Here is a 19,933-nt window from a genome sequence, read left to right on the forward strand (position 1 = left end):
ACATTTTTGTCTAATAATTTTTTTACGATATCGCCCACATTGACTTTGTGGCTGTAGTAAGAAGTGATAACACGTATTGCACACGGAATTGTGAGTGTTTATCGAAGCGTTAATTCAAACTGCGTTCTTTAGATAGATAACACGTATTGTACACGGAATTATTGGCTATCTATCTGCCAGTGATCATAAAGCACGCAGTTTGAATGAACGCTTCGAGAAGCACTCAGAATTCCGTGTACAATACGTGTTATCACTTCTTACCACAGCCACAAAGTCAACGTGGGCGATATCGTAAAAATTAATTAGACAAAAATGTGCTTGGTGTTTATGACTTTGTGGCTGTGGTAAGTAGTGAACACCGTTGTAAAGGGGACCACAGATTTTTCATTAAATTGACCAGATACTCCATTGGCCATTCTAACAATGAACATAAATATCTTCAAAAATGGAAGGCATCCGGGAAGAGGGAAGATCAGGTGGGATCCTTCTAGCAGATAGCCAATGACTAGTTGGGGTGGGCATGTTGCTCATATTTTGACCAGGAAGACTATATCCTGTGGCGGTAATACAATAGTAATTCTCAGATCAATTTGTTTTCATGCTTTGCTGTCATGTCGGGCCGAACAACGCCCTATGACCTTATTCATTATACAGCGCTGTGTCTTGTGTCTTATTGCTTAAATACTTGCTTGGAAGTAGATGTATTTATATTAATGGTGCATGACTTAATGCACTATGGGCCGAGTATAATCAACATTTTGTAATGATAACCATTTCAGATGATATGATAGTTATTCTGTTCCACGGCCCGGTTTCCCGACAGCGATGGCATTTATATTACATGCTGACCAGACCAGACACGTTACTTGGGTCGCAACATAAATGTGGAAATCCATGTTATTCAATTATTGCACCCACACTGCTCGTGAGCATCTTCGCTGCCAAGGGCTAAAATAGAACAACTTTCTATTTCTGACAGATCGTGCTGAAAGTCCTGCCTCTCCCATCTCCTCATTGGTTTATAGAAGCAGGTACACACGTGCCATCTCCTCATTGGTTATACCCACGTGGGTGATTGAAAGACTAACTGTTTTGCTGGTCGTTGTGGTAATACTATGAAAGTATAGATGGCGATCACCATATAAGTTCAAAGATGAAAAAGCTTGGAAGGAGGAGAGATGACTTGAAACGATTCGGTTGGCCGTTTTATGTGTGGATTAATTGTCGGAGTAGAGGACCTTGTGCATTTCAGGTAAAATAACAACTCAATGTTTATATCCCAGGACCAATTAGCTAGCAACAGCAAGCTAGCTAAATGACACAAATTAGCTAGCAGGTGCAAGCTAACTAGCTAAATTGCCATACATGTTTAATGTTTTTCGACCTGTCCCCAAATTAATGTCATTGGTTCAGAGTTTTTGATATTTTAACCTGCGTGCCGTGATAGCGTTTGGTGTAGGGAGACAAAATACATTTATGCACGATGGCGCACGCAGCTGGTTTGGTGGGCATACGAGTGTTTTAACATGCATCTTTCCTATAACGACCGAAGATGTAACTTGTGTTTTCCAAAACGCCACTCGAGAACGTACGCTAAAAAGTGCATTGTTTAGCCATATGTCGATACTCTACTGTGTAGCACCCACTTGAGTGATGCTATACTGCCGCTGAAAACTCACGTACAGGCGATTGTATTAGAATTTACATTCATTCTCCATTCCTTACATTTACACCTTTGGTTTAAATTCATATCATTCGCAACTCCAACAGCTTATTTGTTTCTTCTGACGACAGGCGTTGTCTTTTACCCAGGTACACACACTCCTGGGAAATGACAGCATGGGTACTAATTATCCTATTTAAATATGTGACAGCCAGCAAGGTGCAGAATACACACCAAGGGATTGTTCAGTAGAGCACTATGATAAGGATGTTGCAGATACAGTTTAAACTGATTTTAAATAGGTTAAGTGCAAACTCATTTTAAGTGCATGTCTAGTTCACAATCAGTCAAATAACAAACACCATCATTGTTCTTACTCCAGATATCTGCACAGGCTTGTTTAGTGCACACATTCAAGACAGCCCCATGCCATTTTTCAGGAGTCAGATGTATCTGGTAGAAAAACACACATTTGTGACTTCACTCTCTATTTTATATTTATATATATCAAGTTTTTCTGTACTTTACCATGTCCATCTCAAATCAAATTGTATTTGTCACATACACATGGTTAGCAGATGTTAATGCGAGTGTAGAGAAATGCTTGTGCTTCTGGTTCCCGATAGTGCAGTAATATCTAACATGGAATCTAACAGTTCCACAACAACTACCTAATACACACAAATCTAAAAGGGGTGAATGAGAATATGTACATATCAATATATGGATGAGCGATGGCTGAGCAGCATAGGCAAGGTGCAATAGATGGTATAAAATACAGTTGAAGTCGGAGGTTTATGTACACCTTGTCAAATACATTTAAAATCAGTTTCACAATTCCTGACATTTTAATCAGAGTAACAATTCCCTGTTTTAGGTCAGTTAGGATCACCACTTTATTTTAAGAATGTGAAATGTCAGAATAATAGTAGAGTGATTTATTTCAGCATTTATTTCTTTCATCACATTCCCAGGGGGTCAGAAGTTTAGATGCACTCAATTAGTATTTGGTAGCATTGCCTTTAAATGGTTTAACTTGGGTCAAATGTTTCAGGTAGCCTTCCTCAAGCTTCCCACAATAAGTTGGGTGATTTTGGCCCATTCCTCCTGACAGAGCTGGTGTACCGGAGTCAGGTTTGTAGGCCTCCTTGCTCGCACATGCTTTTTCAGTTTTGCACACAAATTCTCAATAGGATTGAGGTCAGGGCTTTGTAATGGCCACTCCAATACCTTGACTTTGTTGTCCTTAAGGTATTTTGCCACAACATTGGAAGTATGCTAGGGGTCATTGTCCATTTGGAAGACCCATTTGCGACCAAGCTTTAACTTCCTGACTGATGTCTTGAGATGTTGCTTCAATATATCCACGTAATTTTCCTTCCACCCGATGCCATCTATTTTGTGAAGTGCACCAGGCCCTCCTGCAGCAAAGCCCCCCCACAACATGATGCTGCCACCTGCGTGCTTCATGGTTGGGATGGTGTTCTTTGGCTTGCAAGCTTCCCCCTTTTCCTCCAAACATAACGATGGTCCTTATGGCCAAACAGTTCTATTTTTGTTTCATCGGACCAAAGGTACGATATTTGTCCCCATGTGCAGTTGCAAACCACAGTCTGGCTTTTTTATGGCGGTTTTGGAGCAGTGGCTTTTTTCCCAAGATGAAGAACATGACTTGTGGAGGTCTACACATTTGTTTTCTGAGGTCTTGGCTGATTTCTTTTGATTTCCCCATGATGTCAAGCAAAGAGGCACTGAGTTTGAAGGTAGGCCTTGAAATACATCCACAGGTACACCTCCAATTGACTCAAATGATGTCAATCAGCCTCAGAAGCTTCTAAAGTCATGACATAATTTCCTGGATTTTTCCAAGCATTTAAAGGCACAGTCAACTTAGTGTATGTAAACTTCTGACCCACTGGAATTGTGATACAGTGAAATAATCTGTCTAAACAATTGTTGGAAAAATGACTTGTCATGCACAAAGTAGAGGTCCTAACCGTCTTGCCAAAACTATAGTTTGTTAACAAGACATTTGTGGAGTGGTTGAAAAATGAGTTTTAATGACTCCAACCTAAGTGTATGTAAACTTCCGACTTCAACTGTACACATGCGATGAGTAATGTAAGTGGCATTGTTTAAAGTGACTAGTGATCCATTTGTTAGTGGTCAGTGATTGGGTCTCCATGTAGGCAGCAGCCTCTCTGAGTTAGTGATTGCTATTTAGCAGTCTGGTGGCCTTGAGATAGAAGCTGTACTTCAGTCTCTCGGTCCCAGTTTTGATGCACTTGTACTGACCTCACCTTCTGGATGGTAGCAGTGTGAACAGGCAGTGGCTCGGGTGGTTGTTGTCTTTGGTTTTTGCCTTCCTGTGACATTGGGTGCTATAGGTGTCATGGAGGGCAGGTAGTTTGCCAATGGTGATACGTTGTGCAGACTGCACCACTCTCTGGAGAGCCTTGCGGTTGAGGGCTAAGAAGTTTCCGTACCAGGCTGTGATACATCCCGACAGGATGCTCTCGATTGTGGATATGTAACAGTTAGTCAGGGTTTTGGGTGACAAGCCAAATTTCTTCAGCCTCCTGAGGTTGAAGAGGCGCTACTGCGCCTTGTCCACCCACACAGATAGTGTGGTGAAACATTTCAGTTTGTCGTTGATGCGTATGCCGAGGAACTTTAAACATTCCACTTTCTCCGCTGCTGTCCCTTCGATGTGGATAGGGGGGCTAATCTAATCCTGCTACAACAGGGCTAATCTAATTTCCACCGTGAGTACACTTCCAATTGAAAGTCCACAGAAAACAAATGAATGCTACACATTTCAACCGTCTTTTTCAGGCAGTGCTTGTACATCTCAATGACCCTATAGGCCTCCCCCTCTATTCAACTACAGCTATTATATCTGGTTAATGATATGCTATTATTTGCTTCCCTAAATATTAAGAGAAATTGCCTGACAGCATGGACATGCTCTTGCCGGTATTTTTAAATTTTTATATACCGAATGCACTGCAAGTCTATGGTGTAGTTGTACAGATATTGTGATGCAGTATCTGCATGTCTCCCTTTTCAACAGCAACTCTGAAACATCACTGGACACATCTATACTCATAGCTCTACACTGAAACACATACCAGCTCCTGTGGGATGATGTGAAGAGATGATAGCAGAACCTACAGTCACCTCCAGGTCCTCAGTACATAAGTAAGCAACTTTCTTCTTAACACTATTTCATAGATGGTGTTTTAACTTTCCACTCTCAGAAACCTCTTAATCAAGCTGATTATGGAGAGATGGTAGCCAGGGTGCCTGACTGTTTCTGTTATAAACAATGCAAATGTTTTGTCTTAGCAAATAAGACAACAACAGATTGTCTAAAGCAGAAACAGACTTGCACTCAGGCTAATGCTGTTGTTGTAGCAGTAATATAGTCTATTGTGTTGGGATTCAGTCAGTTATAGATATGCCTAGTAGCTTTCCAGATATGCACTCAGTTGCGCAGCAGTAGATGGAATAGTTGACGATGGGCGGCTCCAGAGAGGGGCTTGATGGTGCTGAAGTGGTATATACACCATAGATTACAACCAAGCAAACCCTAAACTACCCAAGTAAAAATTACTGGTGCCCCACTGGAGTTGACACCTGATATAGAAATTGTTAGATTGCGTGCACTGGAAGACTTCTCTGAACGATCATGCGATGATGGGACATGCCATGCTGGCCAGACAGCATCAGATAAATGGGAAAGAGGGATGCTGTTTCACTCGCTTGGCTGCTTTATCAAAGGTTTGGAATTCTGACCCAGTTTTTTATTTTTTTATTTAACCTTTATTTAACTAAGCAAGTCCGTTAAGAACAAATTCTTATTTACAATGACGGCCTACCCCGGCCAAACCCTAACCCAGACGACGCTGGGACAATTGTGCGCCGCTCTATGGGACTCCCAATCACGGCCGGTTGTGATACAGCCTGGAACCGAACCAGGGTTTGTAGTGATGCACTGAGATGCTGTGCCACTCGGGAGCTCGAGTTGTCATGTCAACACAGCTGTCAGTGCTACGAAGCACAACCCGCTATCAGGGTTGAGAGAACAGAGACTAGCACAACAGGAGATGTATACACATTATTGTACATGGTGAACCCAAACCTCTCCCTGACCAGTTTCAACATTAACTGTGCTAGCTAACATAGCTAGTTTGTTGCTAGCTTGGTTTGCTCATTGCTACAGTAGCTAGCTGCATTGGTGTTTGCATTGTCCGATTTGCTAGCTAGCTAAATTGTACAGGCTGCATTTCTTGTATATACATGCTGTTACAATAACCAAACAGTTGGATAAACAAATCATTTGTGAAACCACAATGTAATGCAGCAGATGGCATGGGGTGAGTTTAGAATCTTCGAACAAGCAGCTTTAATTTGATTGGCTGTTGCATGCCATTTTAATTGTGTTTGAGTTGCTTCATGTAACAGCAAAGTTGCTTGAGATGATGTCACCTGCAACAGAAATTGTGTGAAAGTTGCTTCATGTAACCCTAGCCTAAAGGCATCAGCCTGCTTCAGTTCAGCCGACTAGGCAAACCGAAAGTGTGCTGCATACTCCCTTAAAAGAATTTCAGTGAAAAAAGCGTTAATAGTACTATTTGTCCATCTTGAGATGCCGTAGTCAGAATTAATCTAAAATAACTCATTGTGTGTCATTCCTGTTGTTTTTTTTGCTTACTAATATGTTTGGTGCAGTATTTAACAAGTGGAAAAATTTAAGCTGAAAACTAGTCGTCTCTTGTTGAATGACAACAAACACTTAATTGAAGAATCCCTACTTTGGTACCAGTCACCAACGGAGGGACATAGACTTCAGTTACCGACTTCGGCTTGCCTCGAGAAACAAATGTGCTCACAAACAGCCGGAAAAACCTTTTATCAAAGACACATTTTTGTTGTTGTTGTTGAAATAACGTCACAAAATGTAATCATAATGATGCCCAAGCTGTTTTCGGATGGGAAGCATGCGGACGCCTTAAGGCCTGCCCATAATGCCGGCCCTCTCTATGCAGAAAATCCACTATCTACAGTTGATTAAATACAGGCCTAGGTTAATCATTTTCTGAATAATGCCCTGTGTGGTAGTTGTCCATCATTATCATCTGTGATTTTCCCAGTGAGAACTTGGCTGTGGACGCAAACTCCTCTGGAGCTGTCAATCACACAGTGGGCGGAGCCCGGAATGAGAACAGACAGAAGATTTTGGTGGGTGCTGATAATTTACATATTCCAATCTCACCTCTGGTCATGTAGAATTTCAATGCTGGTCATTTACACATTGTAGCATTTCAATGCTGGTCATTTACACATTGTAGAATTTCAATGCTGGTCATTTACACATTGTAGAATTTCAATGCTGGTCATTTACATATAATAGGATCCACAGGAGACTGGTGAGCGAAGGACAGGCTCATAATAACAGCTGGAATGGAGTGAATGGAATGGTATCAAACACCTAAACCATGTGTTTTGATGTGTTTGATTCTGTTTATTCAGTTCTAGGGATTATTATGAGCCCGTCCTCCCAATTAAGCTGCCACCGGCCGCCTATGATAAGATCTACAATGGCACAGATACATATTACACAGGCTACTTTACAGCCTACTACCAGGATGGGTTGTGCTTTGATTGGGGAACACTGGTGGATACTTTCTTGTTCAGTTAACATGATAATCAGATAAGGATATCAAAAATAGTTTAGTAAAGAATTTACTATGTAGACTTTGTATGTAGACTTTGGGTACTCAGCCAAGAATGTTCCAGAAACAGTCTGTAAATATTCCTGTTTGGGTGTCTGTGTTTGGTTGGGGGTCTCCCTGTATTTAACCCTTCAGAGAGGGAAGAGGAGGGCACGGGGGGGCTCTGAGAATGCCAAACGCAGACGCACCAAGGTAACCAATGGCAGTCTGGGTCGGGCACAGAACAGACACCTCAAACATGGGGACATTGAGGCTGTCACATTGTTCGAGGTGGTCACCATGGGCAGGAGTGCCATGCAGGTACGAATAAACCCACTGGGCACACACTGGTTGAATCAACATTGTTTCCATGTCATTTTAATGAAATTACAGTGAACCAATGTGGAATAGATGTTGAATTTACGTCTGTGCCTGGTGGAAAGATCAATTTTTTTTGTCATAATAATCCCTCCAACAATGCTGTATGATCTTTAGGACTTGGTCTTGTATCTGACACCTTTGTTTCTACATGTAAAGTGGGAGAGTTTGTCTGTCTGTCTTCCCTGCAGGCTGTAGTTGATGATTGGATTGAGGCGTACATCACAGACAGAGACTCTGGCCTCCTGGACCTCATTAGCTTCTTCATCCAGTGTTCCGGTTGCAAAGGCAAGCACACACACACACACAAAACACCCAACCCTCCCCAACACCCACCAAATGCATACATGATTAGAAGAAGTTAACTCTAAGGGAATAAGTCATGTAATGTAGTATGAGGTATTTGAATACAAGTTGTTACATACTGTAGTGCTTGTCACCCTTTCCAGGTTTGGTGACAGCTGAGATGTTCCAAAGCAGGCAGGATGATGTCATGAGGAAGATGGTGGAGGAATTGGATGAGGTGTGGGTTTGGCAGTCATTGTGTCCTCCTCTCTGTCTACCATCTATATTTGAAGAGTTTTGTTGCAAAATGTAATACCAACCCATTTTTCAACAACCAAAATCTGAAATGCTTATGGGTACCTTTGTGTGTAAAATATTACTGTTCTCAGAATGTATATAATAATTGTTTAGCTGTTTATATATCCACTTAGCAGGAATGGAATGTCCATATCATAAATATCTCATTACTGTATTGATTTCTTTTTTTAAATATAAAAATATTGTGAAAGGGACTGATTGAAATTTACAGTACGGTTACCTGGAGGAGAATGGTCATGCTTTTTCAATTTCATTCAAGGGAAGGGTTTAGATTTTTAAAAGAATTTAAAAAAATCTACTCCAGGGGAGGGCCATGTTTCTCAGTGTTTTAGAATTAGTTGCTTATTAGGCTACCTATCGGGTGTGTGCCTGATGCCGCTCCTCACCTCTGATTTTCCACTGGGCGCTTAATATTACTCCTATAGGCTATTTAGTATGGTCTCAATCAAATTATCCATAGGCTACGAAGTGCATGCTCAGAGAAGCACAGAGCAAAGTTGTATTTCTAAGAGAGCTGCTTGGATAGTGTATATAAAACTAGCCTGCCTTACACACTGCAATGAATATTCCAACCCTGAGCCCCGGCCTGCTCTGCTCTTGCTGGTCAAAAGAGGCCTACCTCTTATTCCTATTTAAGAAATAAGAGGTAGGCCTACCTGTTTGACAAACAAAGTTAGGCTATAGGCTGCTATATCCATAAATGTCAGTCAATTCCTCCACCCACCATGTGCTCTTTAAATAGCCTATATGTCAAGGGCTGTTAAGTTCATACCAAGACTCTATTTGAGGGGGTATGAGTGGGTATGCCATAGGCCTACTTTTTATTAAAGGAAACAGCAAAAAGCACAGGTTAAGATTTTGAAGAAAATAAAACTGATCCAATTATATAAAGTGATCTTTAACAGCACTTTGGTCCGTGATGCTTTAATTATTGTTTCGTTTCTTTGACACTCCGAGGATAACTTTGATTGGGAAGTAATCTAATTCTGTCATTATCAATTGATAAAGCTATTGACTTTATTTTATTTTACCTTTATTTTACTAGGCAAGTCAGTTAAGAACAAAATCTTATTTTCAATGACTGCCTAGGAACAGTGGGTTAACTGCCTGTTCAGGGGCAGAACGACAGATTTGTACCTTGTCAGCTCGGGGATTCGAACTTGCAACCTTTCGGTTACTAGTCCAACGCTCTAACCACTAGGCTACCCTGCCGCCCCATAAATTATGTCAAATAGAAGATGTTTTAACCCAGACAGCTTTTAGGGAAACACTTGTGACCTTCTCTCGTTGGGTTAAGCCACGGGAGAAGAGTAGTCAGCAGTTAAACCATACATTTGGGGGTGGAAAGGTAGGCCTAACTTTTGAAAGTACCGTGCTCAGATTTCATTATTTGCAAACAAGACGCACTGATTTGGCATTGGACAAATAGGATAGATTCATGCAATGCTTTTACTTTAAAGGAGATATTTTCGCCTCTACTCTTGCCCATGGTGGTCTGTGAACCCACAACCTTCTGACCTGCAGCCCTGTGCGCTATCAAAATTATTAAGTTGCCATGTAATGCTTACAGGACGAAGAACAGTTTCTAAAACAGCATATCTACAGTGCCTTGCAAAAGTATTCATCCCCCTTAGCGTTTTTCCTATTTTGTTGCATTACAACCTGTAATTTAAATGGATTTTTATTTGGATTTAATGTAATGGACGTACACAAAATAGTCCAAATTGGTGACGTGAAATGAAAAAAATTACTTTAAAAAAAAAAGGAATATAAAAAAAGGGGTGCATATTCGCCCCTAAATAAGATCTGGTGCAACCAATTACCTTCAGAAGTCACATAATTAGTTAAATAAAGTCCATCTGAGTCACATGATCTCATTTTATATATAAATATATACCTGTTCTGAAAGGCCCCAGAGTCTGCAACACCATCAAGTAAGCGGCACCATGAAGACCAATGAGTTCGCCAAACAGGTCAGGGACAAAGTTGTGGAGAAGTACAGATCAGGATTGGGTTAAAAAAAACATCACACGGAGAACCATTAAATCCATTATTTAAAAAAATGAAAGAATATGGCACCACAACAAACCTGCCAAGAGTGACTGCCCACCAAGACTCATGGACCAAGCAAGGAGGGCATTAATCAGAGGCAACAAAGAGACCAAAGATAACCTTGAAGGAGCTGCAAGTATCTGTCAATAGGACCACTTTAAGCTGTACACTCCACAAAGATGAATTTACAGAAGAATGGCCAGGAAAAAGCCATTGCTTGAAGAAAAAAATAAGCAAACACATTTGGTGTTTGCCAAAAGGCATGTGGGAGACTCCCCAAACATGGAAGAAGGTACTCAGATGAGACTAAAATTGAGCTTTTAAGCCATCAAGGAAAATCACCTGAGAACACCATCCCCACAGTGAAGCATGGTGGTGCAGCATCATGCTTGGGGATGTTTGTCATCGGCAGGGACTGGGAAACTGGTAAGAATTGAAGGAATAATGGATGCTGCTAAATACAGGGAAATTCTTGAGGGGGAACCTGTTTCAGTCTTCCAGAGATTTGAGACTGGGACAGAAGTTCACCTTCCAGCAGGACAATGACCCTAAGCATACTGCTAAAGCAACAGTCGAGTGGTTTAAGGGGAAACATTTAAATGTCTTGGAATGGCCTAGTCAAAGCACAGACGTCAATCCAATTGCGAATATGTGGTATGACTTAAAGATTGGTGTACACCAGCAGAACCCATCCAACTTGAAGGAGCTGGAGCGGTTTTGCCTTGAAGAATGGGCAAAAATCCCAGTGGCTAGATGTGCCAAGCTTATAGAGACATACCCGAAGAGACTTGCAGCTGTAATTGCTGCAAAAGGTGGCTTTACAAAGTATTGACTTTGGGAGGGGGGGTGAATAGTTATGCACGCTCAAGTTTTCAGTAAATTGTTTTGTCTTATTTCTTGTTTGTTTCACAAAAAGAATGTGCACCTTCAAAGTGGTAGTATGTTGTAAATGAAATGATACTAATCCCCCAAAAATCAATTTTAATTCCAGGTTGTAAGGCAAGAAAATAGGAAAAATGCCAAGGGGGATGAATACTTTCGCAAGCAACTGTAAGCCTCTGGTCTGTCCAAGAAGTGAGGGTTATTTTCTCAGTAGACATGTTCTCTGCTATCCACTTTCTTTAAATTATTATTTTGGGGATAGGGGAGTGTCCTTTTTTTTGTTTTTCAAGTGCTCAGGGAGGGTTAAGGTGAAATATATTTTGCTGACGGGAGGGCCATCCATTTTCATTTCAGAGAGGTCTGATTTTTCTCCAAGTAACCTGTATAAATAACGTTCAATCCCTAATTTGTACAGTTATTTTTATAAAAATATATATTTGTCTCATTTGACTGTGTAAACCCTAGCAGTGCTTCAAGATTATGGCAGATATATATGCCGTTTTGCAACAACATGATTATTTCTCTGAAATTAACTCTGATAAATAATTGTGTGTGTGTGTCAGGGTTCGGGCCTGCAGTATAAAAAATTCCTGGCCTTCCCCTGGATCCTCACAGTCACGTGGCCCATGGACATGGTCAGTTTCAGATACGTATTTACATTTAATAAATTAAAGCACTTTACAAATCTAGTTCCCCATTTTCATGTTAAGTCCCGCACTTCAAGTTTAGTCAAGTTCAAGTTTTCATAGCTACCAATATTCCCTCACTTAGTTTCCCTCTCTCTGTGTTTCTTTCCATCTCTCTCTGTGTGTCCGTGCGTCTGTCTGTGCAGGACAGTGGGGAATATCCTCTCACCATGTCTGGTCCGTACTGGCGCCGGTTCCGTGGTGAGTTCTGTGAGTTTGTGTCGGTGTTGGTAACCCAGTGTCAATACAATGTGATCTTTGACAGCTACCTCATGGACACACTCATCTCTCTGCTCACCGAGCTGTCCGACTCCCGTGTACGAGCCTTCAGACACACCTGCACATTGGCAGGTAACAAAAACACACACACTGGCAGGTTGCGCGCGCGCACACACACACCCCTGCACTCTGGCAGATGTCACACACGCATGGCAAAGCACCTCTAAAGATGCCCAAGGGGTGGGTGTGTGTGTGTGTGTGTGTGTGTGTGTGTGTGTGTGTGTGTGTGTGTGTGTGTGTGTGAGTGAAATATCAAATGGCTTTATTGATGACGTCTGAAGTGTGAAACTACTAATGACTCAATAATTCATGCCTTCTGGGAATGTTATAACGTCCGAAAGTTATGGGTTGTAAAGATGGGTGTCAGAAGTATTACAATGTAAATGTACTCTTTAATCTGTCTGCATATTTCAAGATGGTCATATGAGGGTGTAGTGAGATACCCAATGGGTTGGACAATACTTTTCTCATCAATCAGAAAGAAAAAATATATATCTTTAAACTGGAAATGTTCCAATCCTCTGTTGTTCACACAATGGAAAGATCAAATGCTTTACAATCTAAAAATTGAAAGTGGGCGACAAAGATTTTGAGGCCATGTGGCGAAAAGTGGTACGGGAGCTGGAGATGTGGGTCTTGGCAGGTGTGATGTAGTTGATGTTTGTATGATGTTGTCGTTTGTATGTGTATGTTTTGTATTTATAAAAGACTGTATTTAATCATATAAAAAAAGAGTGCAATAGAGCAAGGAGTTGCAGCTGTAGCAACCTCCACCAGGATGTTGAATCTGTATGACCTCCTCCTGTTGTGACCCCCATAGCAATGAAGTTGCTAAGCTCTCTGATTGGAGTAGCCCTTAGTCTGAGTGTGAGTATAGAGAACAGCCAGAGACTGGGCGAGGTGGAGAGAACCAAGACATCAGGAAGACGCAACTCACCAAGACTGGAGAGAATACACAGGAAGACCACAGAGGTGAGTGTGTGTGTCAGTGCAGGTGTGTGTGTGTGTGTGTTATGTCACACCACATTTTACATGTAACTTCTTCAGCTGCAGGATAGAAGGGTGGAGATAGAGAACATGATGGATGCCATATTCAAAGGAGTCTTCCTGAAGAGATACCGGTAAGCATGCTATTTACTCTACTCACCCCATTTGTGTTTTCAATCAGACCTGGATTGAAATATTTATTACAGTGCCTTGCGAAAGTATTCGGCCCCCTTGAACTTTGCGACCTTTTGCCACATTTCCGGCTTCAAACATAAAGATATAAAACTGTATTTTTTGGTGAAGAATCAACAACAAGTGGGACACAATCATGAAGTGGAACGACATTTATTGGATATTTCAAACTTTTTTAACAAATCAAAAACTGAAAAATTGGGCGTGCAAAATTATTCAGCCCCTTTACTTTCAGTGCAGCAAACTTTCTCCAGAAGATCAGTGAGGATCTCTGAATGATCCAATGTTGACCTAAATGACTAATGATGATAAATACAATCCACCTGTGTGTAATCAAGTCTCCGTATAAATGCACCTGCACTGTGATAGTCTCAGAGGTCCGTTAAAAGCGCAGAGAGCATCATGAAGAACAAGGAACACACCAGGCAGGTCCGAGATACTGTTGTGAAGAAGTTTAAAGCCGGTTTGGATACAAAAAGATTTCCCAAGCTTTAAACATCCCAAGGAGCACTGTGCAAGCGATAATATTGAAATGGAAGGAGTATCAGACCACTGCAAATCTACCAAGACCTGGCCGTCCCTCTAAACTTTCAGCTCATACAAGGAGAAGACTGATCAGAGATGCAGCCAAGAGGCCCATGATCACTCTGGATGAACTGCAGAGATCTACAGCTGAGGTGGGACACTCTGTCCATAGGACAACAATCAGTCGTATATTGCACAAATCTGGCCTTTATGGAAGAGTGGCAAGAAGAAAGCCATTTCTTAAAGATATCCATAAAAAGTGTCGTTTAAAGTTTGCCACAAGCCACCTGGGAGACACACCAAACATGTGGAAGAAGGTGCTCTGGTCAGATGAAACCAAAATTGAACTTTTTGGCAACAATGCAAAACGTTATGTTTGGCGTAAAAGCAACACAGCTCATCACCCTGAACACACCATCCCCACTGTCAAACATGGTGGTGGCAGCATCATGGTTTGGGCCTGCTTTTCTTCAGCAGGGACAGGGAAGATGGTTCAAATTGATGGGAAGATGGATGGAGCCAAATACAGGACCATTCTGGAAGAAAACCTGATGGAGTCTGCAAAAGACCTGAGACTGGGACGGAGATTTGTCTTCCAACAAGACAATGATCCAAAACATAAAGCAAAATCTACAATGGAATGGTTCAAAAATAAACATATCCAGGTGTTAGAATGGCCAAGTCAAAGTGCAGACCTGAATCCAATCGAGAATCTGTGGAAAGAACTGAAAACTGCTGTTCACAAATGCTCTCCATCCAACCTCACTGAGCTCGAGCTGTTTTGCAAGGAGGAATGGGAAAAAATGTCAGTCTCTCGATGTGCAAAACTGATAGACATACCCACTTGTTGTTGATTCTTCACAAAAAAATACAGTTTTATATCTTTATGTTTGAAGCCTGAAATGTGGCAAAAGGTCGCAAAGTTCAAGGGGGGCGAATACTTTCGCAAGGCACTATGGATCAGAAATGCATTTTCAAAATAAGTATTTAGACAGTTGAAGTAGACTATTGACTATTGCATGTACTGTATTACATCTACAGTAAGTTTGAACACACCTACTCATTCCAGGATTTTTCTTTATTTTTACTATTTTCTACATTGTAGAACAATAGTGAAGACATCAAAACTATAAAATTACACATATGGAATCTTTTAGTAATCAAACAAGTGAGATTCTTTAAAGTAGCCACCCTTTGCCTTGATGACAGCATTGCACACTCTCGGCATTCTAGGTGTGTCAACTTTTGACTGATACTGTACTTGTAATAAAAGTAATTGTTTATATTTTGTCTTCTGTAGGGATGTGCTCCCAGAGATCCGGTCCATGTGTATGGAAGAGCTGGCTGTATGGATGAAACTTTACAGTCCAGTGTTTCTGACTGACAGCTACCTCAAATACATGGGCTGGATGATGCATGACAAGGTAAGCAACAACAACCACCACAACAAAAACATGTAGCCTGCACAAAGACACATTTAGTTAGGAGTCTTGGTTAATTAGCTTAACCATCTTTACTTGCAGAAACAAATGCTTGTTGACGTTTTAAGTCAGTGTATCCTTTTGTGTAATTTGTTTTCCGTTAGAACACGTTATTTTGTTGTCACAATTGCAGAATCTAACCAGATGTTGCAAGGTGTTAGCTGATGTCAATGTCACTGAGCTCTAAAGTTAACTGCTCAAGGTGTGACAGGATAGCTTCTTGGTTTGCAGTTCTCTTCAAGTGACGATGTGTTGTGCAGAGGATGCTGGGATCATGTCCTGGCTGAGGAGGACAGGGACAGAATTCCCTCTGTTACACATAAACACAATTTTAAACTGTACACACACTCTTCCCCCTCCCCCTAGCTACCTGACGTGCGTCTGAAGTGTGTGTTGGGGCTACAGGGTCTGTATGGAGACCCGCTCCTCCTGCCCAAACTAGACCTCTTCAACAGCCGCTTCAAGGTACAGTATGTGTGTACAGTACATGTGCCTGCGCACGACCCAGTGTGTGTGTGTGAGTATACTGCATGTGCGTGCTTGCCTGTGTGTGTGTGTGTGTGGGTAGATACATGCGTGTTAAATGGGCAATCCGCTGTTGCTACATGTATTTAACACTACCGTTCAAAGGTTTGGGGTCACTTAGACATTTCCTAGTTTTTTTTAAAGAAAAGCAATGTTTTTGTCCATTTAAAATAACATAAGTGATCAGAAATACATTGTTAATGTTGTAAATTACTATTATAGCTGAAAACGGCAGATTCTCTTTATGCAATATCGACATAGGCAGACAGAGGCCCGTTATCAGCAACCATCACTCCTGTGTTCCAATGGCACGTTGTGTTAGCTAATCCAATTTTATACTTTTTAAAAGGCTAATTGATCATTAGAAAACCCTTTCGCAATTGTTAGAACAGCTGAAAACTCTTGTTCTGATTAAAGAAGCAATAAAACTGGCCTTTTTTTAGACTAGTTGAGTATCTGGAGCATCAGCATTTGTGGGTTGATTACAAGCTCAAATGGCCAGAAACAAAGACCTTTCTTCTGAAACGCGTCAGTCTATTCTTGTTCTGAGAAATGAAGGCTATTCCATGTGAGAAATTGCCAAGAAACTGAAGATCTCGTACAACGGTGTGTACTACTCCCTTCACAGAACAGTGTAAACTGGCTCTAATCAGAATAGAAAGTGTGGGAGACCAGTTAAAAGTACCAGTTAAAAGTTTGGACACACCCACTTTATTTTTGTAGAATAATATTGAAGACATCAAAACTATAAAATAACACAAGGAATCATGTAGTAACCAGAAAAGTATTAAACACTTTCTTCAAAGCAGCCACCTTTTGCCTTGATGACAGTTTTGGACACTCTTGGCATTCTCTCAACCAGCTTCACCTGGAATGCTTTTCCAACAGTCTTGAACGAATTCCCACATATGCTGAGCGCTTGTTGGCTGCTTTTCTTTCACTCTGCAGTCCAATTCATCCCAAACCATCTCAATTGGGTTGAGGTTGGCTGATTGTGGAGGTCTGATGCAGCACTCCATCACTCTCCTTCATGGTCTAATAGTCCTTACACAGCCTGTTGGGTCATTGTCCTGATGAAAAACAAATGACACTAAGTGCAAACCAGATGGGATGGCATATCGCTGCAGAATGCTGTGGTAGCCTTGCTGGTTAAGTGTGCCTTGAATTCTAAATAAAGACACGCTGGTTGGAACCCAAAATCTCAAATTTGGACTCATCAGAACAAAGGACAGATTTCCTCCGGTCTAATGTCCTTTGCTCATGTTACTTGGCCCAAGCAAGTCTCTTCTTCTTATTGGTGTCCTTTTGTATTTGTTTCTTTTCAGAAATTCGACCATGATGGCCTGATTCTGAGTCTGTTCTGAACAGTTGATGTTGAGATGTCTGTTACTTGAACTGTGAAGCATTTAATTATGTCTTAAAGTAATGATGGACTGTCATTTTGTCTTTGCTTATTTAAGCTGTTCTTGCTATAATATGGACTTGGTCTTTTACCAAATAGGGTTATTTTCTGTATACCACCCCTACCTTGTCACCACACAACTGATTGTCTCAAATGCATTAAATGCATACTTTCTCCACTATGCAATTTGGTTTCCAAGCTGGTCATGGGTGCACCTCAGCCACGCTCAAGGTCCTAAATTATATCATAATTGCCATCAATAAAAGATAGCACTGTGCAGCCGTCTTCATCGACCTGGCCAAGGCTTTCGACTGTCAATCACTGCATTCTTATCGGCAGACTCAATACCCTTGGTTTCTCTAATGACTGCCTCGCCTTGTTCACCAACTACTTCTCAGATAGAGTTCAGTGTGTAAAATTGGAGGGCCTGTTGTCCGGACCTCTGGCAGTCTCTATGGGGGTGCCACAGGGTTCAAATCTCGGGCCAACTCTTTTCTCTGTATATATCAATTGTGTCGCTCTTGCTGCTGGTGATTCTCTGATCCACTTATACGCAGACAACACCATTCTGTATATATTTGGCCCTTTGGACACGGTTAACAAACCTCCAAACGAGCTTCAATGCCATACAACACTCCTTCTGTGGCCTCCAACTGCTTTTAAATCCTAGTAAAACTAAATGCATGCTCTTCAACCAATTTGCTGCCCACGCCCGCCCGACTAGCATCACCACTCTGGACGGTTCTGACCTAGAATATGTTGACAACTACAAATACCTAGGTGTCTGGCTAGACTGCAAACTCTCCTTCCAGACTCATATTAAACATCTCCAATCGAAAATCAAATCTAGAATCTGCTTTCTATTTCGCAACAAAGCTTCCTTCACTCACTCCGCCAAACTTACCCTAGTAAAACTGACTATCCTACCGATCCTCAACTCGGCGATGTCATCTACAAAATAGCTTCCAACACTCTACTCAGCAACTGGATGCAGTCTATCACAGTACCATCTGTTTTATTACCAAAGCCCCTTATACCACCCACCACTGCAACCTGTATGCTCTAGTCGGCTGGCCCTCGCTAGATATTCGTCGCCAGACCCACTGGCTCAAAGTCATCTATAAGTCTATGCTAGGTAAAGCTCCGCCTTATCTCAGCTCACTGGTCACGATAACAACACCCACCCGTAGCACGCTCTCCAACAGGTATATCTCACTGGTCATCCCCGTAGCCAACACCTCCTTTGGCCGCCTTTCCTTCCAGTTCTCTGCTGCCAGTGACTGGAACAAATGTCAAAAATCACTGAAGCTGGAGACTTATATTTCCCTCACTAACTTTAAACATCAGCTAACCGATCACTGCAGCTGTACATAGCCCATCTGTAAATAACCCACCCAATTTACCTACCTCATCCCAATATTGTTTCTATTTACTTTTCTTCTCTTTTGCACATCAGTATTTCTACTTGCACATCATCTGCTCATCTATCACTCCAGTGTTAATTTGCTAAATTGTAATTACTTCGCTACTATGGCCTATTTATTGCCTTACCTCCTCATGCCATTTACAAACACTGTATATAGTATTTTTTTCAATTTGTTTTCTATTGTGTTATTGACTGTACGCTTGTTTATTCCATGTGTAACTCTGTGTTTGTGTCGCACTGCTTTTCTTTATCTTGGCCAGGTCGCTGTTGTAAATGAGAACTTATTCTCAACTAGCTTACCTGGTTAAATAAGGTGAAATAATGAAAAAATAATAAAAATATATGGCTTATTTGGGGCCTCTCAGGTGGCGCAATGGTCTAAGGCACTCCTACACAGTGCTAGCTGTGCCACCAGAGACTCTGGGTTTGAGCCCAGGCTCTGTCGCAGCCGGCTGCGACCTGGAGGCCCATGTGGCGGTGCACAATTGGCCTAGCGTCGTCCAGGTTAGCGAGGGTTCGGCCGACAGGGATATCCTTGTCTCATCGTGCACTAGCGACTCCTCTGGCAGGCCGAGCGCAGTGCGCGCTGACCAGGTCGCTAGGTGTACAGTGTTTCCTCCGACACATTGGTGCGGCTGGCTTCCGGGTTGGATGCGCGCTGTGTTAAGAAGCAGTGCGGCTTGGTTGGGTTGTGTTTCGGAGGACGCATGGCTCTCGACCTTCGCCTCTTCCGAGTCCGTGCAGGAGTTGTAGTGATGAGACAAGACAGTAACTACTAACAATTGGATACCACGAAAAAGGGGGTAAAAAAATATATGTCCTATTTATTGCCTACTCTTCTACATTTGCACACACTGTACATAGATTTGTCTATTGTGTTATTGACTATATGTTTTTTTGTGTAACTCTGTTGTTTTTGTCGCACTGCTTTGCTTTATCTTGGCCAGGTCGCAGTTGTAAATGATAACTTGTTCTCAACTGGCCTACCTGGTTAAAAAAAAGTGAAAAGAAATGTAAAAAATACAATTAAGCTGGTTGACAATGTCAAGAGTGTGCAAAACTGTCATCAAGGCTAAGGGTGGCGTCTTTGAAGAATCTAAGATATATTTTGATTTGTTTTAACACTATTTTGTTT

The 19,933-nt window shown here is 41.6% G+C and overlaps 1 protein-coding gene across 9 annotated transcripts in view; it reads left to right on the plus strand.

The window, feature by feature from the left end:
- Positions 1 to 19,933, plus strand: part of si:ch211-269e2.1 (cohesin subunit SA-2) — a 52,314-nt gene that overhangs the window by 7,220 nt on the left and 25,161 nt on the right. For 4 of the 9 annotated variants that reach the window (XM_065025504.1, XM_029658133.2, XM_029658448.2 and 1 more), the window contains exons 2-12: positions 4,737 to 4,864; positions 6,820 to 6,907; positions 7,537 to 7,701; positions 7,950 to 8,046; positions 8,208 to 8,281; positions 11,859 to 11,930; positions 12,128 to 12,332; positions 13,081 to 13,232; positions 13,308 to 13,381; positions 15,265 to 15,388; positions 15,812 to 15,910. In XM_065025504.1, coding sequence (XP_064881576.1) covers positions 4,821 to 4,864; positions 6,820 to 6,907; positions 7,537 to 7,701; positions 7,950 to 8,046; positions 8,208 to 8,281; positions 11,859 to 11,930; positions 12,128 to 12,332; positions 13,081 to 13,232; positions 13,308 to 13,381; positions 15,265 to 15,388; positions 15,812 to 15,910 — 1,194 coding nt within the window. In that variant the 5' untranslated portion in view covers positions 4,737 to 4,820. Of the gene's footprint in view, positions 1 to 361; positions 563 to 637; positions 1,253 to 2,717; positions 2,798 to 2,887; positions 4,429 to 4,736; positions 4,865 to 6,819; positions 6,908 to 7,536; positions 7,702 to 7,949; positions 8,047 to 8,207; positions 8,282 to 11,858; positions 11,931 to 12,127; positions 12,333 to 13,080; positions 13,233 to 13,307; positions 13,382 to 15,264; positions 15,389 to 15,811; positions 15,911 to 19,933 lie in introns of those variants that run through there. The other 5 variants (XM_065025314.1, XM_029658221.2, XM_029658292.2 and 2 more) reach the window with 5 other exon arrangements.

This window comes from Oncorhynchus nerka, linkage group LG1 (genome assembly GCF_034236695.1).
Source record: "Oncorhynchus nerka isolate Pitt River linkage group LG1, Oner_Uvic_2.0, whole genome shotgun sequence".
NCBI classification, from domain to species: domain Eukaryota; kingdom Metazoa; phylum Chordata; class Actinopteri; order Salmoniformes; family Salmonidae; genus Oncorhynchus; species Oncorhynchus nerka.